Below are 23874 nucleotides of genomic sequence, written 5' to 3' on the forward strand. Positions count from 1 at the left end.
ACATAATGTAGAGAGAACATTCTGCAATCTCAGGGGCTCTTGGACCAATCTCCTACAGCAAGAACAAGGGATGCTGGGTTCAGGACCCCAGGTATTAGGGACAAGTGGAACCACCTCCCAGGCACTGTTCTGGAAAGCTGGTGCAATCCAGGGAGAACAAGGTGGCTTTCATGACAGTGCTTACCAGTGATTTCTCCTTTCCTGACTGCAAACGGAATGACCAAGTCGAAAGGCTTGAACCCCAGGCCGTTCATGTCACTCACTGGGACATAAGCCTCTTCGGTTACCTGAAAACAGGAAGCAGTTGTCACTGGGAAAAGTGGACAACAGTGTGGGCCAGTGAAGCAACAGAGGGCAGAGCAACTGGGAATTTTGCAAGTCAGTGCAGCCAGGATTTGGGAATGTGGCTGTCGATCCATGGAGGATGGGCTTTGTCTAACTGGCCCCAGGGCCAGAGCAGAGCCTGAAGGATTGGAGAAGTCATGCTGACCAATTGCTAAAAAGTCACTAGGCAGTTTGCTTGTAAAATTCCCAGCAGTGCTCACGGGAAAGTGGAAAGGTGAGAGACAGCAATGTCTGTGAGTCCCAAGAGGCTCCACCTGGAAAGGTTTAGTTGCTTGTGGCCTGGAAAAGAAGGTGCGTTTTAAGTGGCAGAAAGTAGCAGCAGGTGGTTTTCCCCCTGAACAGAAACCAAATGTGCAAGGGGCGGCCTTAAGAGTCAGCAGGAGGGCTGAAGACAGTCCAGATTCCTCTGAACCACGGTGACAAACTACACCGAGAGTGATCACAGATATGACGGCTGGAGATTCGTGGAGCGCATACGATGACACAGGTGGGTCTCATTACAGAGGAAGCGGGGATCATTGTGATGGACCAATCAGTGGGGGACAAACCAATGACCAGGACACCCAGAGGGTTTAAGCAATCCCCAGAAGCAGGCTGTAGCTTTTCTGAAATGAAGGCTGAGTAAACACAGAAACGCAAATAGGGGGAAAAAAAAAAGTGTACCCAGGGCCTGAATCCAGGGGAACATGCATTTACCGGAGCCTCCTCCACAGCCTCGACTTCCCCATCCGTGGCCTGGTCGGTGGCAAATGGAGATTAGTTGGGAATCACATTGAAGGGACACTGCTACTTAGTAGGTTCTAAGAGCTGAGGGCTGCCTCCTCCCTGTCTCTGCTCCATCTGGTACAGCAGGGAGCCACTTGCTCTGGCAGGATCCTGCATTCTTCCTCCCCTCATGGAGAACAAGTTGGCACCCTTTCTCCAAATGTCAAACACCCAAGTCCTTTGAACCCGAGATGCCACTTCTAGGAAGCAAGTCTATAACAATGGTAACCCGAAAGTCCATAGGTAGTTGATATGTGCCAGGGATTTTACTAGAGCTGTCTGTGGTCAAGAGAACTTGACGTAACCTAAAATGTCCATCTGCCAGAGACTCAGTTTAGTAAATTATGCAAACCTGTACACTAGAAGAAACAACCAAGCCTGATGAATGAAATGTGGAAGGGTGCCTATGTCTATGAGATGAAAACAAGTGTATGTGGATGACACGATCCCTTGCACCAAGCTGATGGGTGTGTTGTGCAAATAGGGACTAGTCACTTCTGCAGCATGGAACTAGGAAAGTGGTCTCCTCTTGTTTGATAAAGGTCTGTGGTATTAATGTTTTAAAAGTCTATAAATTAAAAAAAAAAAAAAAGGTCTATAACTTCGGGCAGCCCCAGTGGCCCAGCAGTTTAGCACTGCATTCAGCCTGGGGTGTGATCCTGGAGACCCGGGATCAAGTCCCACGTCAGTCTCCCTGCATGGAGCCTGCTTCTCCCACTGCCTGGGTCATTCTCTCTGTCATGAATAAATAAATAAAATCTTAAAAAAATAATAAACAGAAGTCTTTAAAAAAATAAAATAGAAGTCTATAAATTCATTTTTTTTAAACCATAGACCGTTATGCTCCTGCTCCGATCAACCTGATAAGAGAGGGTCCCTCTCTCCTACCATCATCAACAAGAATTGGAAGGCCACCCCCTGGAGGAAGGCTTACATCCCTGCTTTACTCCTTTCTGTGCATTTTAGCATCTGCAGAAAGGGGACTTCACTTAGGCAGCTTTGTAAGCTTCCACATGGGGAACAGCCCTATCCCTGCCTCCTGGGGCTCTCCCACAGTGGCGCTATGTGGGGACAAAGTGGTCAGGAGCAAGATCTTTCACCGACCACACTATGAACTTGGACCTAGGACTTCTCAAAGCTGATGAGCAGAAAAGCTGCTAGACCTGTGACTTCATGATGTATTTAACTGAACCAGCCCTGCTGGGGCTCCTTGAGACATGAGCTCTGAACACAGTACTGGGTGCACCAGTCCTTCTGGCCACAAGTCTGTAGAGGGAGGCAGGGAATCCACATGCAAAGAAAGTCCATCTAGGTAAGGCTGGAGAAAGTCTGGAGCTTTCTAGGAGAATACAGACCCAAACCCGTACTGTGGGTGACCCACTCCCACCCCGGGCCCCTTTCCTGCCTTCAGTAGTGACTAGGGGGCAGTGTGTCTGCACAAAATATCCTTGTAATCCAGAGCTGAGGGGACGTTCATTCCCAATGAATTTGGTGGCCCCCACTTTAAGCCCCTGTTGCAGCAGCTAAAATGGCTCAAGATTTTTTTCACACTGACTTTTTCACTCGGACCCTCCCAACCCATCCCTAGGCTCATGGCACCAGCAAGGCTATGGCCTCTACCCAGGGGCTGCTCTTCCATGCTGCTATTCTAATCAACCAGATAAAACCCACTACAGACTAAAACGAATTCTTGAAACTACAACTGGGACCCGTCTCTGTAAATAGAACAATATAAACTCTCTAGCTGCATTTCTCTCTGCCCTGAAGGAGAAAAACACTCCCACACAAACAGTGTCAAAGTTGACAAGTGCTTACATCCTTGAGACCAAAAAAAAAAAAAAAAAAAAAAGGCTCCAGATCTCTGGCAGAATGTTTACAGATAAACAAACATCTACAGAAAGGGGAAAAAAAGCTACAACAGATTATAGATGTTTGGAAGGCACGGGCTTCTGTTTGGAACGAGTCCCTTCTCTGCTGCTGCATAAAGTGAAATCATTAGAAGGGGCTTCGTGGGCTGTGTGAGGGGCCAGGTCACTGAGGCCTGAGGACTTTGTGGTCAGGCGGGGCTAGCTGCCCTGACATCAGAGGACACCACGTGAGGGGCAGTCGGTGGCCATCCAGAGCAGGCACACTGGGCTCAGTGAACTTGACTCTGAGCCTTGTTCCTATACCTCACCTGCAAAAGGGCCGACAATGGTTTTACGGGTCAAATGAGGTTTCTAATCTTTTCTTGATTAAAGAACCTTCATAATCAGTGGAGAGTCCAAAAGTCACTCGTTGAATATGAAGGAGTCCCACCCTCTCTGGAACCCTTCATTCCAGGTGTTCCTATTCAAGAGACATGCTGGTTCCTGCATCTCTACAACATCTGAATCTTTTCTAAAACAGAACTGGAAGCACTCTGTGTCCTGGGGTAGGAGTTAAGTCTCCAGACATAATGGCATCAGGAACCTCTCTCCTCCAGGCTGTGGAGATGAGGAAGGAGGAAGGAGGAAGAACTAGCAGGATGAAAAATTGTGGTGTCTTACTTATACACATTTTTTTGGTCATAGTGTATCTTTCTGAACTGGGCTTATGCCAGGATCTTGCCTAAGATCCTTCACATGATGGATACTTCGGTGGCTAATAAGATTCCTTAAAAATTCTTATAGTCAAGGGTCTCCGGTTTTCAAGAGATTTACTCTGGGACTGTACGAGGTCATGACTGCTTAAGAAAAATTTTTTAAAAGAAAACGAGAAAAAAAAGCGGAAGGGGATGTTGTAGCCAGGATTTAACAGATGGCAGCTGTTACCATTGCTGTCTGCTGTACCAGAGTGCTCTAGGGAAGGAATCATCCTTACCATGACAGTGAAGGGGCTATTGGGAATGTCAACTCCGCCAAAGCGCACGTAGATGACATAGGTGCCCGGCTTGGCGGCCGTGTAGAAGATGTCGTACGTGCCATCCTCATTCTCGATGACATCGGCCTCGGCCTCGGTGCCGTCGGGGGTCAGAACCGTGCAGGTCACCTTCCCCTTCCCGGCGGTCTTGGCATCAACCACAAAGCCCACTTCCTCTCCGGTTTTCACAGTGGAAGCGATTCCAGGGCCTGGAGAAAAGTTCAGGAGAAGAGAATGGAAGCTCCAGCAAAGGACAGCTGCCCTGGAGGCCCGAGAACAAACCACACCTTCGTGTGGTCTGTGTCGTCAATGCTCGACCCTCGACGGCGGCCACACGGGGCTGTCCCACAGATCACCCGGGGAAGGCGCTGCTCACGGGACTGTTCCATTCGTTACTCACTAAACAAGCTCTGAGTGTCAACCACATGTTGGACCCAGCTTCCGGCATTCAGGGGTCTGGGGAAGACAGTCAGCTTCCCGAAGCAGACATCTACGGGGCATTTTCTTAAGGGCCAGGTACACACAAAAGGGAACCAAACACAGTCTCTGCTCTCAAGATGTTCCTCATCTCACAGACTTTGCAGGCCTGGCACCAAGAACCACACAGCTTGATGTGCTGTGTTCACACAGAGGGGGAGCTAAGTTACAGAAAAAATGATGTCGTGCTTCAGGAGTGTCCTGTAGCACATCTCTATAAATAAAGCTCCAGGAGTCTGTATCCCACGGTTGCCACACCGACAGAGGACTTTCTGAGAAAACGGGTAGCGACTGAGTTCTGAAGGACAGGTACTCTTGGCTAGGGGAGACCTATCACCCCTGTCCCTAAACCATGACCAGTCTCTCTCTGACTGGTGGCACCCTTTCACGTGGGAACCACACAGCAGGGAATGCAGACAAGTGAACTAAAAGCCTACTGCAAAAAGAAAAAAAAAAAAAAAGGCAGAAAGTGTGTAGAAGCAACAGGGAATGCTAAGAGCATGTTGTTCACATTCCACTACTGGGAATGATAAGTAGCAGGGAATCTGGGGCCAGTCTGTAGAAGGCCTTGAATGACAGACCGAGATACGTAGCCTCCAGTAGCCCCCCGGCTGAGAGATGATTCTGCTCAGGATCTGCCCCAGCAAGGGAGGGAATAGGGTCCAGAGTGCAAGGAGTAAGTCCCTGCCCAATATTATCATTCCTATAGGCTAGTAAAGGCAATCTAATCATTCCTGGCAGACAGCATAGACCTAGGGTTAGGGTGGATTGGTTTGGCCAGTGGTTCAAAATTTCTCAATTTTTCAGCCCCAAATCACCATCTTGAGCAGTTTATAGCTTACTCTAAAAGCCAAAAGCTTTTCTCCATTTAGAGCAAGATAAGATATGAGAGAGAACACATCCAGGGTAAACCTATGTTTAATTTAAAGAGATGCAAATCTGTTTCATTTCAGAGATGGGGATTCATGTTTTGGAATCTGCTGGAATAGTATGAGAGTAGCAAGAGCTATTCTCAGGAACAAAAGGGTCCGTGGTTGTCTTAGACAGTCGTGTCTCAGAAGCTAAAGGGAGTGTGATGTTCCAATATTTCTGGAGATATTCTGAGAGCATGGGCATAGTCTCGAGTGCTAAGGAAAAACCTAGATCCTTGAATGCGTTTCTCTAATGCTGACCTGAATTACTCCTGAATAAATCTTGAATAATTAAACCATTTACTCATGAAAGGAAAGGCACACATTTGCAGCTTCTCATGGGAGCTGCTGCCACAGCTGAGATCTCAACAAACCCACCCACTTCAAAAAGTAACATAATAATAGCTTCCATGTGCCTGGCACTGTGCTAAGCATTTCTTATGCCTGACCTCATCTAATCTTTGCAATGACCCTGTGAAACAGTCTCTGATCCTGAGAAGAGTTTCTTGAATTCAAAAGTTCTCAGAAAGATCTTCCATCTAAGTCTGACTGAAGCTCAGAGTGGTTGAGCAGCTTGTCCTAATCACACAGGCATTAAGTGGCGGAGAAGGGCTAGCCCCTGGCTTTCTGACTCCAAAACCCACACTCACCTGTGGCCAGGCACTTGCTAGCATCTCCAGTCTGTGTGGCCCGGATGCGATAGGGAGACAGTGGGATGTCGTCCCCCCATAGGTGACCCCAATCATATAGCGTCCGGTCTTGTCAGGGATGTAGGTGACGGCATACGTGCCATCTTTATTGTCGTGGACAATGGCTCTTTTGGGTTTTCCCTCTTGGTCCTGTGGATCACAGAGAAATGCTACTTAGGATGTTGTCATCAAGACGTAAAAACCACTCATGGGAAACTGAGGCACATTTTGCTTATTAATTTATGTCTTATTCAGGAGGAGATAGAATTAATGGTTTAATACAATCTTTTCTTTTGGGGGGGGGTTGTGTAGGGAGAGGAGAGGCTCACAGATCTTTTTAACACCATATGGACATGGTCAATTTTTAGGAATTTTACCGTCACATGAACAAGTAGCGATTCAGCTCCGGATCAACTGAAAGGTAGAGAGACATGGGGGCAGAGATTCCTGCTCTTGCACCACCACATCCACTCTCCCTCTTTTCTATAGTAAAAGGCTGCCAATTCTTGGCTGGGTGCACTGCTTCCACTTCCTAGCAAACTCTGCCACTAGGTTATGGCCATATGACTTGTGACAAAGTTCCAGTAAATGAGAGGGAAGCAGAAGTCATACAGAGTTGCTCAAGATTGCTGATTGAGTTGAAAATCCCCCTTTCCCCTTCTGCCTTTCCTCCTCCTGGCAGCCTGCCATGTGTACCAGCTCATGGTCCATGAAGAGACCTCAGGACAGAAGCCACATGGCATCCAAGTGACTTGCCTCCGAGCTTCTTTAACAAGAGAGGATTGTCCCCTGTGTGAAGGAACTCTTATATACATAGTGCCTTAGTCCTAATTAATCTGATGAGTCATTTCAAGCATTTTATAACCAAAGCAGAGGAATACTAGATCAAATACTAGAGATCAAAATACATGAGATTCATTCAAACATGGTCCTTGGAGCCACACCTTCAGACATCTCACTCAGGCAAGCATATTTGTTCTTGCACAATTACTGACTCTCTGATGCGAACAAAATCCAACATTTGTATCAGGCCAGAAATTGGTTATTAAAAATCTTGTTTTTATCCTTGGCCCAGAATTAAGGTCTTTATTAATCAAGTTTGACTGTAGAAAATGACTCAAAGTTACCGTGATCTGAACAGCAAGCAGGCCTTCCCCAGCATCTCGGGCATCAATCGCAAATTCCACAGGCAGGCTGGCAGGCACACCATAGGAACTGAGGCCAGGGCCACTGGCAGTCACTTTGCTGGCATCATATGTGGGAAGAACCTTGACCTTAAAGGGACTTGAAAGACACATACATATCCCAGTCAGTGTGGACACCGTCATCTCAGCTACATTTGATCTTTCGTACACAAAGAGACTGGGCTTGAGAGAGGGGGATTTCTATAGCAGGTAAGACAGCGAGTGCCTTATGGACTTTAAATCCAGCAAAAATTTAAAACCATGTGACCATCATATGCTTTCTGTGAGTGCATTCCACGGGATACACACTAATCCCCAATTCAGTTTGGGAGACACGGTTAGCTCATTTTTGTTATGCTAAGAAAATGTTCACCAAAATGGGAAGGGAATAGTAGAATTAGGAAACAATGCTGGAATGATAAAATTATCATTTCATCTCATCTTCTTCTATTTTTAATATACTTCAGATGGCAAACTACCTATTAGCAAAGTAATACATAAATGTAATTTATAAATTACATACTGCTACATACTTAGAGCTATATGTGTATCTCTATATAAAAATGTGTATATTAGGGGTATGGGTAAAATTTTTTCATCCTAAGGGGTATGAAAAGAATCCTTTGGAGACTGTTCCGAGAGAGGAAGAGCATATGCAACATTTCATATTCGTTTGAATGAGGAACAAGGTTTCTATCCAATACCCTCTGGGAATACTACTGTCAACCAAATCCTCAAGTAAAGAAGTGAAAAAGTAAAAAATCTTTGCTCTAATCAGAGAACTACCTGCAAGGTCACTGGAAAGAAGAGCTTTGATGAATTAACACATTCCTTGTTTCTTCAAAGATTCTCAACTCCTTAATTTCAGCTCATCTTTAAATTAAAGATGGCCAAAAGGAACAAAATAGGAGGGTACAGGATACCAAGAGAGGATCTGCCACAGATATCAAGGCTAGTGTGTTGTAACACCTGTGCATAGAATGCAGGTTCTCGCTGATACCTGCTGATCAGATGGATGGATGGGTAGACAGATGGGTGGGTGGGTGAGTGGATGACAGATGGGTGGATGGATGGGTAGACAGATGGGTGGATGGTTAGGTTAGGCAGATGGACAGATGGATAAATGAATGGATGAGTGGTCACCAGGACAGTGCTGGCCAATCTTACAGAGGGGTGGGCTTCAGGTTGGTTTGGACCCCCTTCTATAAGTGTCAGGAGCTTACCTACGAGGGATCTCCTCATCAGCATATTTAACTGAGACCATGTAAGGCCCTTCCTGGGACGGGGTGTAGGTCACTGTATGTGTGCCATCCCCGTTGTCCACTATGTTCACTGGCTCCACCAGGCCTGAGAAAAGAAATGAAAGGTCTTGAGGAACTACTTAGACTCTCCTTCACTCTACCTTCGGCTTAGCTTGAACAGAATCACATTCATCCCCAAGAGCTATTGGTTTTCACTTATGAGTAACATAAAGGCAAGCAGGCCATAATCAGAGGCCCAAGAAATCACAGGAGACAGGATCCCCAATTCATGGTTGCAGAAATGACCCCAAGAGACACCTTTAGCTTTCTGTTGGCTAAAGTACACTCACTGAGCCCTTGAATATAATTACGGAGACTGCCTGTGCTTGTGCGAAGACACGTGTTGTAGGCATGCTATCCCCTTTCAAGCTGGTGAGGCATGCTTGGGATGTGGCAATTTTCCTCTATAGCTGAGGTACAGCCAAAGAGTCCACAACTCTGAACAGCAAAAGTTAACTAATGGGCTGGCCAGTCAAACTTATGGTCACCTTTGAGCACAGACCATTATGGTGCCAGCAGGCTGGGTGTAAGTGCAGGGCAGGAGAGAATGCCAATCTCGTGGGGTGAGGGGATCTTCAAAGTGATGCCTGCGGGGGATGGTTAGACTATGTTAAAGCATAATCAAGGCAAGCATTGGGTTGGTAGATTCCAGATCCCAGTTCTGAACATGAGCATCAAGAATGGGTCGATTGCAAGGTAGGTTAAGCAAAGCATGGCACACTCATTAAGCAAAGCAGATGAGGCAAGAATAAGGCAATTTTAGGGGTGAGACTAGCAAGAGGCATTCAGATCACATATATTAGAGCAGCAGCCAATAGGAATATGCAAACCTGTCTCCGTAAAGTCACCCTTCGGGTCACCTTTAAAGAACTCTGAAATGGCTTTCAAGGGGCTGCGCCATGACTGGGAATCCATCTCATCAGCTAAAATTAAAAGGCTGTTACTTCTGAGGCTTCCATAATAATATAATAGAGATAGATATCTAAGTAAAGCCTCCCCCTCTCTCATACACACACTCACACTCTCTCTCTCTCTCTCTCTCTCTCACTCACACACACACACACACACACACACACACACACACACACACACACACAGGTCTTAAAGCTCAGTAACTATGCAGAATCAGATTCCAGCCCCATGACCTCATTTCCCTCAAACCACATCTGCCCTGAGCTTCAAAGGGCATAACCTCCTGCTGAACCCCATTAAGTAGAAAGTTCCTCTTCAAAGAAGGAAACCCTCGTTTGCCACTTCTGTAAAGCTAACACATCACTAGGGAAAAATCCAGATAATTTAAGAAATTAGGGAGAGAATGGCACATTTTAAATACCGGAAGAGGAAATGTGATGGCCTACCAAATAAGGTAAATTTCAATGCACTTCAGGGCTCTGTCCCAAAATGGCCTGCTGGTCATACCAAACCCCAGTTCCAGTCTGCCAACAAGGCAGGCCAAACTGTCAACAAAGGCCATTTCCCAAGAGATCCTCTCCCTCCAGGAAGTTGGGACAATGACAAAGGCATGCGTCCCATGGGCTGCGTAGCTGTCGTTTCTAGAAATTTGGGGTGTGTTTCACATGGGCACCAATGTGGAACAAGGTGCTACAAGGCATCTCAAAACCCATTACTTCTGAACCTACTGCCCACCCAAATTCTAGGCCAAACCCAGTCACTGCACAAATGCAGAAATGTACATGTGAGAGCCCAAATCCTACTGGCTTCATCTCACTGCTTAAGAAAAATGAAAATTTAGGGATCCCTGGGTGGCGCAGCGGTTTAGCGTCTGCCTTTGGCCCAGGGCGCGATCCTGGAGACCCGGGATCAAATCCCACGTCGGGCTCCTGGTGCATGGAGCCTGCTTCTCCCTCTGCCTGTGTCTCTGCCTCTCTCTCTCTCTCTCTGTGTGTGACTATCATAAATAAATAAAAATTAAAAAAAAAAAAAAAAGAAAAATGAAAATTTACAAAGACATTGAGAGACATGTTATTAAGTGGAAAGACCACTAGAGAAATAAGAGGTCTGCCTGCTTTTAAAAGCAGGAGCTTCGAGGCTGAGCCTAGGTAGCTCTGCTGGTTAAGTATTCAACTCTTGATTTCGGCTCAGGTCATGATCTCAGGGTTGTGAGATCGAGCTCTGCATCAGGTTCTGTTCTCAGCAGGCAGACTGATGGAGATTCGTCTCTCTCCCTCTGCCTCTGCGGCTCCTCCTACTCTTTCTCTCTCTCAAAATAAAGAAATAAAAGTTTTAAAAATCAATAAATAAAAACAGGAGCCTCTCCTGTTTAGGTAGGATATGGAGCAATAAAGTAATTTAAGAAATTTGCAGTTCATGACCAAACTCAAAAATAAAGTGCCTGCGCTGGGTCACAGTTGCCCCCCACTGGGGCAGAGCTTCCGGCAGGAAGGCAGGATGTATACTCACCTCGGGGGCCCAGGACCCTCACTTCCAGCGGGGCCAGGCCAGCCTTGCTGCTGTCCACCGTGAAGGACTGTAAGATGTGGGCTCGGACACCGGAGCCCAGCCCAGGGCCAGCGATCTTGACCTTGCTAGGATCCACCACATCCTTCACAGGAACTCTGAAGGGACTGCCTGGAAAAGAGGTCCCAGGGCTTTGAGCACAGCTCACGTAGTGCCAGGAGGCCTGCCTTGTGTGCACCCATGGGCATCCTCCACAGGCATGCATCAAGCCATGTGCTGGGCCCAGAGTGGTTAATGCCCACCCCCCCGGGAACCCACAATGCGGGAGAAGGGTGAGGAAAACTAGAAGTAGAACATCACACTAAACAGATGTTGGAGGCATGTATAAACATTGGTGGAGCACTTAAGAGGCAACAAATCTGGTCTTCAGGAGGCCAGAGGAAGCTTTCCAGTGATATGTAAGTTGAGATGAGAGAGAACAGATAGCACCCAGGAAACAGATGGAGGGGGTTTTGAGCACAGTGATAGGCACATGCAGATCCCTGGAGGTGAGGTAGAAGACAGGCTGTCAATGAAGCAGAAGGACGACGCTGAGTGGTGGAAGGAAGAAGTGCAGACTGCTGCAGAGGTGGCTGGGCCTTGTGGCCCACATCTTATATCCTCTCCCCAAATAGCTCCTGAGGGCTTCCTGGAATCCTTGCCTTACAACACAGCCCACAGCTTCCTGCCACGAATGGCCTGCTTGGTTCCCTGGCCATTGGGTGAAGCCTTGCTCTTTCTCCCTGTCAGCTATGGTCCTCCTCCTGCACGGCTGACCCCAAAGGGACTGGGGGCCTCCAACTCTTTGAAGGTATTGGTTTTAAAGACCAAGGAAACAGGAGTGCCTGGCTGGCTCAGTCAGTTAAGTGTCTGCCTTCGGCTCAGGTCATGGTCTTGGGGTCCTGGGACTGAGCCCTGCATTGGACTCCCTGCGCAGTGGGAAGTCTGCTTCTCCCTCTTTGTGTGTGTGCTCTCTTGCTCTCTCTCTCTGAAATAAAGATCATTAAAAAAAAAAAAAAAAGAGCAAGGAAAGAGAAAATGTTGTGTGATCAGGATTTGCAAGAGAAGTACTAAACAGAAAAGTAGGGCTGGGTCAGAGATCCTCATGGGATTCCCCCACCAACATGGACGAAGTAAGAACCCCCCAGAGGTGAGGCAGAAACAGGAGCCCCAGTGTCCCTGACATCATGCCTCCTCAGGCTACCAAGTTCATCACCAAGGGGTGACATGTGCCTCTTGCTATGTGAGGAGTCTTTGTGCTCTCCAAGAAGGCTGGCAAAATTAATAACTTGTAACTGCCACACAAACTCAGATGTCCCTGCTTGGCCTGCCTCAAAATTTATCTATTGTAAAATAGAGTGGTAGATTAAAAGATCACAAAAGAGTAGAGGTCTTGCCTTTTTAACAATAGCTGGGTTTCAATGGCATCAAATTTTCCAGCTAACTGAAATAAATGGCTGACCCTGGCAAAGACAAACATGACCTTCCAGGCGGGTGTTTAGGGGAATAAAAGGGACCTTCATTTCACAGAAAAACAGTTGAGAATTTCAGTGTCAGCAGCTGATGACAATAGACTACCTCTGAGGCTAATCTCCAAGTCAGAGCTTCCCCTGGAAGGTGTCTGAACTTAGCATGAGAGCAGCCAAGAAGTAATAAGAGAACTTTAGAACTTTAGGTGGTAGATACCAAGCATTCCCCAGGCAGACAGCTAAAACCAATCACGGCAGCTTTTCTTCCTGCTTATCCCACGTGATCTAGTTGACCCAAAAGCCACCACCAACCAACCACAGCTGGCCCACCAGAGGAATCCAATACGCCACAGTGGGCAAGACAGCATATCTCATCAAAAATAACCCCACTAGGGGGTTTATACCAGGCCAGTAAACACTGGGCTAATGTTTAACCAACAAGAATTCCCATGAAAGCAAATAAGAAGCCAGAAGGTTGTTGAATGTTTCATAGCAACACCTCATGAGGTCCTCCAACACGTGAACAACCACTTCCAGTCAAAATGCCAAGCCAACACATTTCGCCAGGTTACTGGTCCTATTGGGAGTTGGGATATTCATGGAGACACACCCATAAGGAAAATTCTCCCTTTGCAGCTACTGCAAATATTAGACTCTTTTTCCCATTCAAAGATAAGCAAAACAAAACCTGCTTTCATGCCACATCAATTATTCTTTGGGTACCTTTCTGAGGGATAGCTTACCAGGGATGTGGGCTCCTCCATATGTAATGTTAACATCGTAATCCCCCGGAGCAAAGGGGATGTACTCAGCACTACAGCTTCCATCTTTGTTGTCTCTGCAGTTGATCTTTGACTCTGACGGTCCCTCAACAGTTATGCCAAGCCCACCAATTCCTGCCCCTCTGGAAAGTGTGGAAAAGAAAGCAAAGTAGTTCTAGTGGTTCATGCTGGTCTGTTTATTGCCAAAATTATTTTAAAATCCCTCCATACGCAATCCCATTTAGCCAACCTGGCTCAACTACCGTGACACTTCTGCACAGAAAATTCCTCAACGGTGTAATATAAAGGCAGCTTTGACCCCTCCTCCGATGCTTAGCCTTCATTTTTTTTTTTCCTATCTAATTGTATTGGCTAAGACTACCAGTACAATCAGGTATGTGACATGTGATGAATTTTAGGAGGAATACTTCTAATACTTAACTATGAAATTGGCTATATGTTTCTACATTATCAAGTTAAGGAGTTTCCATCTAGTTCTGGTTTACTCAGCAATTTTAAGACTTTAAGTGAGGGTTTTCTGGTACTTTTTGAGGTATACTGGCCTTTCTGTATAGCATAAGGCTTGACAAAAGAACATGCCTGGGGATCCCTGGGTGGCTCAATGGGTTTAGCACCTGTCTTTGGTCCAGGGCGTAATCCTGGAGTCCCGGGATTGAGTCCCGCGTCAGGCTCCCGGCATGGAGCTTGCTTCTCCCTCTGCCTGTGTCTCTGTCCCCCTTCTCTCTCTATGTCTATCATGAATAAATAAATAAAATCTTAAAAAAAAAAAAAAAAGAACATACCTAATATGCCATGAAAAAAAAAAAAAGCCTCTCAAAAGTTGGGAGACCATAACACCTACGCAGAATATACCCATACAACTCCTTCCGAGCAGTTAAACTACCTAGGGCTACTCCTTTTAGAGAGTCAACACATAGATCCCAGGACCTTCCTCACCTGGTAACAACAGTGAAGACATTGGGTTTGTTGGTAAAGGCCTCTTTCAATCCTGGTCCTTGAGCCTGGACTCGAGATGGCTGGCAGCCTTCGGTTACAGCCACTTTGAAGGGACTATTTGGGATGGGCACATCATCATATGTCACCTCCACTACATGGAGACCTGTTCAAAACGACAAACAGAAACATAATTGCACAGGAGTCATCTATTTCTGGGAAATAACACTCTGTAGAGTTTCATCTAGCATTCTCATCTACCTGCTACCCCACGTTATTTGAAACAAGCAGGTTAAAGAAAGGTATCAGTTTGATCTGATTTTTTAAAAATATAGCTATTTATTTATGCTTCCTGTTCACTTGGCAGCCACATAACCCTCTCTCCCCAGTACACATACACACCAGGCCTCTCCCCCAAGCAAATATCACGAAGTCTGTATTCAAGTTAGTCATCTTAAATGTACTATCCTGATTTGGAAAAACTCCATCTGGTCGTTAGCCAAGAGACAAAGGGAAATCCATGAAATCGAATATACATGCATCTACATAAAAAGATTGAAAGTATCTATACCAGAATCTTTATAGGAATTATATATTCAGGTAATGAGAATATATGGTACTTTCATTTTTTTCTTTATCCTTTCCTGATTTATCAAACATTTCAATAATTTCTAATATTCAGGAAAGAAATTATGTAAACAAAATTATACAAAAGGGCAATATGCCATGACATCAAGCTGCTCAGAGGAGCCTGAGACTAAACCTGGCCCAACTGTCACACAGCAGGCCCAACATGTCAGGCACTGAGCAAGCACTGGCTCTGTTGGGGAAGAAGGTTTCTACGTGTCCCTGTCTCTTTGTCCATGCCTCTGCTGAGACAGGCCAGACAACCCGGGGTAGGAGTCAGTACCAGTCACCAAAGGAAACGGCCTAGCATGGCTCTGAATGACAGTCGTGTCCAAGCAGAAGTCATCTCACCTTTCTCAAAGGGTGTGTACTCCACCTGGTAGGTCCCGTCGGCATTGTCCGTGACAAAGCACTCGGTAGAGGCCCCTGAGGGGTTGGCAATGTGGGCCTTGATGTGGTCACCCCCAACTTGTGTCAGGGGCCGTGAATCAACTGTGAAGTCGGTGGTGGCTTCGCGAAACACATCTGCAGAGCAATCACACAGATAAGAACATCACCGACACCCAGGACCTTGGACCAAATCCAAGAACCAGGGTTCTTGGCACTTTAGGTATGTTATGTCTAATTTCAGTGACAATAGACAACTGTTTTCTCTGACTCTCCAAATCAAGAGTATTAATGACCACCTCCCCCACCCGCCCCGCAACCACCCTGTAAAAGCTCCTTCTTCCCAGGTAGCCTGTCGAAGCTCCTCCTCCCAGCCCTTCCCACTGGTGACAACATAACTCCTTGCATACTTTTTAGACAAAGGTGGGGTTAGTGCTACGACAGTTTAAAAGACAGATTTGCTCTACAGCAAGTATGGTATTAGTATCACGTTTTAAACCTTGTCAATTAAGTGCCAAAAAATGAAAGATCTTGAATTTCCACATAAAAAACAAGATTTCTGGCTTTGCCAGAGAAATAGGAAAATCTGCTGGCAGTGATGAGCCCCATGCCCCGTAGAGAAACAAAGTGAGGGCTGGGCAGCAGAAATGCCACATGCTCACCCCTTTGCTGTGGTCCCTCTCTTCCTGATGTAGAAACCACAGGTGAGTGTTTTCTTATACCCCACCTGGCCCCAGTGGGCATATTAGTTTGCAGCTCTGCTCTGCATTTCTGGTGACCCCTAAGTCCCAAGTTATTTTGCAGTCTCCCTCTTTTTTTATGAAACCCACCTTTTCCTTCTATGCCTGGCCCAAAGACTTTGACCCTGCTGGTGTCCACGGCGGGCTCCACCTTGACCCTGGCAGGGAAGTGGGGCACGAGCTCGCCACCATACTTCATGGTCAGCGTGTACATGCCGGCTGTCAGGGGCACGTAGGTCACTGCGTAGGTACCGTCTTTGTTGTTTTCAATACAGACTTCAGCTTTCGCTCCCGAGTCTGAGATGGCTTCCAGGCCCAGGGCCCCGGGCCCTGCTTCCGAACAGTCAACACTCAGCAGCCCGGCTTCACCCACTTTCCCATGCTGGAGACCTGGTCCTGAAGCCACGACTTTAGAGGGGTCAAAAGGCATTTCAATATCAGCTTTGAAGGGAGAACCAGGTATGTGGACTTCTTCAAAGAGAATGTTGACGAAGTATTCCCCAGGCTTCGTGGGCAGGTAAGAGACGGAGCAGGTGCCGTCACCATTGTCAGAACATTCAATTTTGGCTTCACATGGACCTTCCACGGTGAGGCCCAAACCTCCAGTGCCTGCTCCTTTGGTGTCGATGGTGAACTCGGCAGGCTTGCCCACGAGACCACCTTCAAGGCCAGGACCATGGGCCTTCACCTATTTGAACAGAGAATAAAAGTCAAAGTCTGCCTGATGCTCAGCCAGCACTGCTTAACCTCTAAGCCTGCAATCAGCACTGAGCTGCATCTTAGTTGAGTGGCCCTCCTCCCTGGGGTCTCTGAGTCAGACCACAGAGTTAGAGCCATAGTGCCATCCAGGCTGTGAACAGCTACGAGAGGGAGACAACGCCTGAAAGCCACAGCCCAGAGGCGTAGCCCTCCGAAGCACGGGGCATGACTTCCCCTCCTGCTGCACCCAGCATTTCTGAACCACAGGGCCGCAGGTGGAGACCTAACGTCTGGTCTAACAAACACACGCAGGTCTGAACGTTTATAGGATGGTTTTATGGACCTTTCTGTTGCTTTGACAGCTACACCTCTCAACAAATTCCATATAATAAAACATGACACTGGAGTGGTGGATATGTGTCATTATACATTTGTCTAAACCTGTAGGATGCATAGCACCCAGGGTGAACCCTCCTGTAAACTCTGTATCTGGGGTGAACAGGATGTCAAGGCAGGTTCATCCATAGTAATACATGTACTGCTCTGCTGGGGGAGGTTGTGCACGTGCAGGCACAGCAGGTAGCAGGGAAATCTCTGTACCTGCCTCTCAATTTTCTACAGACCTAAAACTCCAAACACTATGGTCTAATACAAAAATTTAAAACCAAACAGACTAAACTACTTTTCAAAGGTGGGGCCAGGGCTTTCATTTCTGATTCAACAAATAAGAGAGTTTTATAGGACTCATGCTACTGAGACCACTGAAAATACTCTAAAGCCCTGGATTCCGGGCTACTAGGAAGAAATGATAATGAGCCTAATCTATTTTTCTATTGAGTTAAATAATTTCTGCAGGGTGAGCTCACCTGTCATGCCGGCCACTGGGCTCTCACTTTGCCCTCACAGGCTCATTGTGAAGCGAGTGCTGCTATCATGCTAACAAATGGGAGGAACAGGACTTAGGGACAAGGAGTACCTCACCAAAGCCTCACCACCAGCGAGCAAGAGAAGGAGCAGTGGGGAGTACACCCAGCTGCCCAAGGAATCCTCAGGCTGAGATGTAGGACAGAAAACTACTGTCAGCCATTAAGAATGGACTTTCCTTGGAAAATAACTTTCCAAAGACCACTGTCACGCAGGATCAGTGAAGGACTACAATGGTATATTGGACAACAGGAGACAAAGTCCTGGTACAGAAACCAAAGCTGACCTTGGTGGGATCCGGTGGCAGTGAGGCCTCCACTGTGTAGGGGCTTCCAGGCACGGGGTGTCCGTCGTAGGTGACATCTACAGCGTATAGCCCCTCCTCCCGAGGGATGAACTTGGCCGTGCTGCCCTCCCGGCCTGCCACGGGTGCCACCAGACACGGCACAATCTTCCTTGAGGGGCTCGAGATCGTCACATCCAGCTTTCCCTGGCCGCCTGCTCCCTTGGTGTCGATGGCGAACTCCTGCCCCTGCCCTACTTCAACTCCTGGAAGAGAGGAATACGCCCTAGTGATGAGCTGACCCTTTGCAGCAGCAAAAACGGCTGAAAGCAGAACAGTGTTGGTTCCCTGGACATGAGGCCTTATCTTGGCATGTCCAACAAGCAAGGGTACCAAGGACAAGAAGAAAGACTAAGTTGGGATAATCAGCATTTACCTGGATAACGACCAGTATAGCTACTCGCTAATAATGATACAGATGACAACGACAGCTGACACGTACGGTTACAATAATGATTGGTTACTTACTGCCTGCACTTTATCCCCAGGCTCAGGACAGCACATCATCTCCTTTCATTTTTACCACAATCCTCTAGGGTATTATTAGTTACCAATGGCTTTAACAAACTGAGGCTCAGAGGGTAAGGAATGTGTGCAGGGTGCCATATGCAGCAGACCACAAAGGTGGGACTCACACGTAAATTTACTTGACCCCACATTCTGCTCTGCCAACTTATAATCTGACACCGTCCTCTCTCCTTTTACTTACTTTTGGTGTTGACTTTGTATCAAAACATCCCCATAAGCCAATGTTTTATTTAATAATCCTTGGCAGCAAATTTAATCCCATAGCCAACAAAGCAAAAGTCACCAAGCTGGCCAATGCAGGGGCACCAATGAGAATCTGAAAAACGGACTCTCTGGGCTGCGCTGGTATTTGAAAGGTCTCTGCAAAGCAGGGCCATGGAAAACTCATGTGTTATACTTGACAAAAAAGGGGAAAGGACTAGGGCGCCTGGCTGGCTCAGTCCATTAAGCAGCTGCCTTCGGCTTGGATCGTGATCCGGGGGTCCTGGGATTGAGCCCTGTGTGGGGCTTTCTGCTCAGTGGGGAACCTGCTTTTCCCTCTCCCTCTGCCACACTTCCTGCTTGTGCTCTCTCTCTCTCAAATAAATAAATAAAGTTTTTTAAAAAAGAAGGGGGGAAAGGACTTTGAACCAAAATGAAAGCACTGAGAGCATAGGGCCCCCACCACAAGCCAAGGAAATCCTGATTCTAGGGTCACAGGGGGCCTCCCAAGATACGCACTGCCTAATCACAAGCAAGGAGGCCATAGAGTGCCATGGTCCAAAGGCTTGCCCTAATCTGCACTGCACCTTCCTGGTCTGGAATTGAAGCCCTTAGCTATCTTATAGAAAGGAGCAATGAAGAGATATATGAAAGGCCTGGATAATGACTTTCATATGCTCAGCCCTCCAGTGACAAAGCTGGCATCTGGCTCTTGCTTCAGAGAGCCCAGAACTGGGAGGTGGCCTTCTTCACAATTCATGCATTTGAGTCACAGGTCAGTGAAGGTGCTCAACCATGGTCCACCAAGACCAAATAGGCCTGCCCAGGGCGGGGGGGTGGGGGTGTATGTGCGCTGAGCCCCACATGACCAGGCAATCAGGTGAATGTGTGCCATTGTGGTGTGGTCAGGCTACGGCCACATGGCAGCTCATGCCAACAAGGGGACACAGATGTGAATGTTCTCCAAGACGCACTGCTGATGTCAAAAGGCAGGCTGAAGACATATGCATAGAGCAGGGTAACTTTAATGCAAAATGAACATTGCCAAATGTTTTCTGCTGGCATATATGCATGTATAGATGTAGAGAGAAGGTCTGGAAGAACAGAAACTGAACGGCTCACTTTGGTTAACCCTAGGAAGAGTAAGAGGTGATGGTTAGAGTGGAGTTTACTCTCAACTGTGACTTTTTTTGGGTGAAAATGGATTTATGCATTACTTGCATAAAAAAAGAATTTTATGATCATGTGGTGAACTTTTGAAGCCAAGTGGTAAATACTTCAGTGTTCATATTACACGACTGTCTTTCCTTTTGTATGTTTGGAATTTTCCCTAATAAAACAAATTAAAACATTTTAAAATAATGAAATGAGCTAATACTAATAAGATACCTACCAAACCAAAGGAATATTGGGGTGGGGTGGGGGTTGTGGTTTCTGAGTTGCCAGAGAGTTGGCTTTTATGCTTGAGTGTCCACCCGCATATGAATTCCATGGCCAAGGACAGCTAAACACAGTAGAAAGTCACCAGAAGGCAATGTGTCCCAACTTCTCTTTGTAATAAAAACGTCCCACCGCGATGCCGGCAGTTACCAAGGGCTATGTGCCAGCCCCTGAATTACGAGCTCATTTAACTTTCAAAATATTCCTGTGAATGTTAAGTGTTCTTGACCACCCCTCCTCCACAGTAAAAATGAGGAGACCGAGGCTTGGTGAGGTTAAGCACAGGTAGGGTCACAGAGCTACCCCAGTGCATGGCCCCAGTTCTGCCCCACTGCAAAATCTCTTAAGGCACGATTTGCTTCTCTGCAAACTGTCTTTTGAAGGGAATCTAATTGGCAACCCTGGTTGGTGGTCTTCGGTGACCTGTCTCCCCTCCATCCACACACTTACTGTTTTCCAGCCCATTAATTTTTATCTTGCTCAGATCCAGCGGAGCAGCCACGCCCACGGTGAAAGGGCTTTTAGGGATGGGGTCGCCACCATACGTAACCAGAACCTGCATGCTGCCCTGGAACGAGAGGAAACAGAGTGCACCTTTGGGCACCAACATCTAATGTGTTGTTTAAACCTGCCTTCCAGATCTTTCATTCCTCCAGAGACACAGGGCACTTGCCTCCACGGATTTAGACCACCACAAACATAGTTCTCTAAGCTTCTGGCCCCATGGCAAAAACTACTGAGAAGTCAGATAAAATCAGAGCAACGAATAACAACAAGCACACATACTCAGTGCTTTTAAGCATTGTCTGGACTCAATCTCCAAACGGTGGTTCCCATCGATGTCGCCATTTTTCCAGTAAAGGAAACTATAGCTCAGGGAAGTAGTCACTTGCCCCACATCACATGCCTGGTAAGTCTGAGAGTTCATACCCACGGCACCCAGATCGGTGTCCCAGCTGCTCTGCCCCACTACCTCCTACGCAGCCACAGCTGACCCCAGCCATGGGTAGAGCTGCTGGGTATGGGAGCCTCTAACTAAACAAAACCAGCTTTCTCCACGTCTTGGAAATCAATTTCAGGCCACTAGACTGAAAGGGATTTGCACACTAGAGCAGTCTCTAAACTCCCACATCTATGTCAAGGAAAGAAAAGTTGCCAGTGTGAAGGGAATCACGTCCACGGGCTTGGCAGGTCCCTTGTTAGCTACCTGGGGGGCACAGGAGTGCAGTATGACCATATGTGCCACGGCTGCTCTCCTCCAGCCAGTCCTGGCCCACTCACTGCTGGCCTCCCTACCCCCTGCCAAACCAAGGCTCCATGAAAGCCCAGGCCTGTCTCAGTAGATTAGGATCTCCCTCACCTCAAACACCCCAGGCATAATGTAAGGGGAGGTGGAGGGAGAGACTATGCCCCCTCAAGAATCTGGGGGGCTCACCAGAATTCAGGCTCTGCTGAAAGCTGTCAGTGATCAAGTGTTAAAAGGGTGTAGCTTTTGGCTCTTATATATTTTCTCACATTGCTTTCAATAATAAAAAAGGGGGAGAAAGCCAAGAAAAAATTTGGTTGCATCAATGAAGGAAGGAGGATTGATTCTCCAGGATTTATAGGCAATGAGCACAAACCAACTGGCCCCCTGCCTCAAGGGTGTAATATTTCATGATAGAAGGTACACGGGTCAGATCCAACAGAGTTGAGAGCCAGCCTGGGACAGGAAAGGTCTTCTCTTTGTAATAAGGACGTCAGGGGGTGACTTGTGACTTCAGCCGCCATGGCACTCCCATCATGCTAGCTCTTCCCAAGGTTCAATTTGCCCACAAGCCCCTAACTCCTTGAGGGATAGGCCTCACAGCGATCATGGAAAAAGCTTCTCCACCAGCCCCTCTCAGTCTTCTGATTGCATCTCTGGAGTACCACAGGAGAGGGAAAAATCCCTTCAGTTAAGCCTACCCATCTCATAAAAGAACATGTGTTCTCATTACCAGTCATAAAAAAAAAAAAAAAAAAACCTCAGATAGGAAATTTACTCTACCTCAAATAACCTAACAGGGGGGAGGAAGAAATCTTAGGAGACTTACACCTGCAATGGCTTGTAGCATTTTAAGGTCTCCTCTGAAGCCCCGCTAAGGAACGGACTGTGCTTTTCCCCTGGAGGGTGGTGACATGAGGAATGTCTGAGCAATGACCACTGGTGCGTTTCACAAAGACCTTGCTGACGGCAGAACAGTTTTATTCTTTCCCCTCTGTGCCTCTGAGACCTTAATCCTGAACAGCACACGAATGTAAGACTCTGACCCTAGAGCTCAGGTAAGGACTGGATCAAGTGAGCTACTCACAGCCCCTTCCTCAGAGACCTCCAGGACAGGCAGGGAGGCTCAGTGAAGCTACAGGGTCTCCTCAAGGAACTCCCAGAAAGTACGTGGGGGTTTCAACTTCCAGTGGCTTCTGACCTGGTGGGTCATGGAGCTGTTGCCACCAGCTTCTCAAAGTGCTCACTCTACATGAGGGAACATGGGCTTGAGAAACTGGAAGTCCCCTGAGGGCACAGACAACCAAAAGCATAGAAGTCAAAATCCTTGGGAGAATATGGCATTGTGTGATCTTCCTTCCATAAAAATCAAGCCGTTGTCCCACCTCTGGTAGGATCCTGAAGCCCCAACCCAACAAGTGACACTCTACTGCCACCAAAGCAAAAAGAACTCTGACCACTGTCTTCTAATAAGACTGCGACTGGCCCACTACAGGTAGGTGGGCATCTGCAAGCTGTCACTCAGAGACCCTGCAGGGGACAGCAGCAGCCCGCAGGTGCCAGGGAGTGAAGAGTCAGCAATTAGGCAGGGCTCCAGATCCTCACGCAGCACAGCCTGTATTCTGAGGGCGACACGCTCACCTGGGCCAAGACCCACTGCTGTCTCTCCACACACACACACCAAACAACTACATTTCTGGAAAGTTCCAGCCTGTTATTCCCCAAAGGGAATAACCATGAGAAGGTGCACCTGTGGGCATCAGCCATGTTGGGCACAGCCTTCTGGGCTGACCTCTTAACCACATCCAAGGGCACAGCTCAGAAGGCAAGCTAGTTCAACCAATCCTGAGCTGTATGCTGCTCTTCAGAAAAGACAGATCAAAGGTGTGTTGGCCCCACTCTCCCTACAAAGTTCCTGAGTGGTCTCTGCTTGAGAGTAGAGGCGCAACTTTGTGTATTTCCCCCTTTAAGCTGTCAATTCAAGCAAAGAACCCTGTTCTCAACACTGGGGATGGAAAAATATTTATGACATATATACAAGGACATGATGTCCCATCGTCAGGGAACTCACGAAGAGAAGAAATTCAATTTGTTTTATTTCCCATAGAGAAATATACAGAACTGCAAGTTGCCCCAAAAATGAAACCATAAACTTTGCTCTAAACTCCAAACAAGGATCAGAAAGGCATCATGTGAGCCATCCACACTGGAGGCAGTGACTAACACCAAGACTCTGCCCGGCTTCTTGGACATATGACAGGCAGCATCTGAACAAAGCCCCAAGTGGCCATCGAGCCTGCCAACAAACCTGCTATTATCAAAGAAATGGATGAACTTGACCTTGGGATGACTTTGAACAAAGAAGCCTCCCACTTTAGCCTCCACCTCTGCCCCAACTGGCAGCTGGTGCATCCAGGGCAAGAGGTTCTGAAGCCCTTTCTGGGAGTACAGGCTAAAACCTGACTCTGTCTTAATGTGTGCAACTTCCTTTCTAATGGCTCAGCCAAAACCCCAAAAAGCTGATAGATAAAGAATAAAGCAAGAGT

At 47.2% G+C, this 23874-nt stretch overlaps 1 protein-coding gene across 1 annotated transcript in view; it reads right to left on the minus strand.

Annotated features, from left to right (window-relative positions):
* FLNB (filamin B) overlaps nucleotides 1–23874 on the minus strand; it is a 138429-nt gene that overhangs the window by 25402 nt on the left and 89153 nt on the right. Inside the window, 14 exon segments of the mRNA XM_055344869.1 lie at nucleotides 185–287; nucleotides 1042–1080; nucleotides 3952–4199; nucleotides 6029–6106; nucleotides 6109–6217; nucleotides 7195–7351; nucleotides 8475–8598; nucleotides 10974–11141; nucleotides 13222–13382; nucleotides 14197–14359; nucleotides 15172–15345; nucleotides 16038–16635; nucleotides 17857–18119; nucleotides 20533–20650. Coding sequence (XP_055200844.1) covers nucleotides 185–287; nucleotides 1042–1080; nucleotides 3952–4199; nucleotides 6029–6106; nucleotides 6109–6217; nucleotides 7195–7351; nucleotides 8475–8598; nucleotides 10974–11141; nucleotides 13222–13382; nucleotides 14197–14359; nucleotides 15172–15345; nucleotides 16038–16635; nucleotides 17857–18119; nucleotides 20533–20650 — 2503 coding nt within the window.

Source organism: Nyctereutes procyonoides, unplaced genomic scaffold (assembly GCF_905146905.1).
Source record: "Nyctereutes procyonoides isolate TBG_1078 unplaced genomic scaffold, NYPRO_anot_genome, whole genome shotgun sequence".
Classification (NCBI taxonomy): Eukaryota; Metazoa; Chordata; class Mammalia; order Carnivora; family Canidae; genus Nyctereutes; species Nyctereutes procyonoides.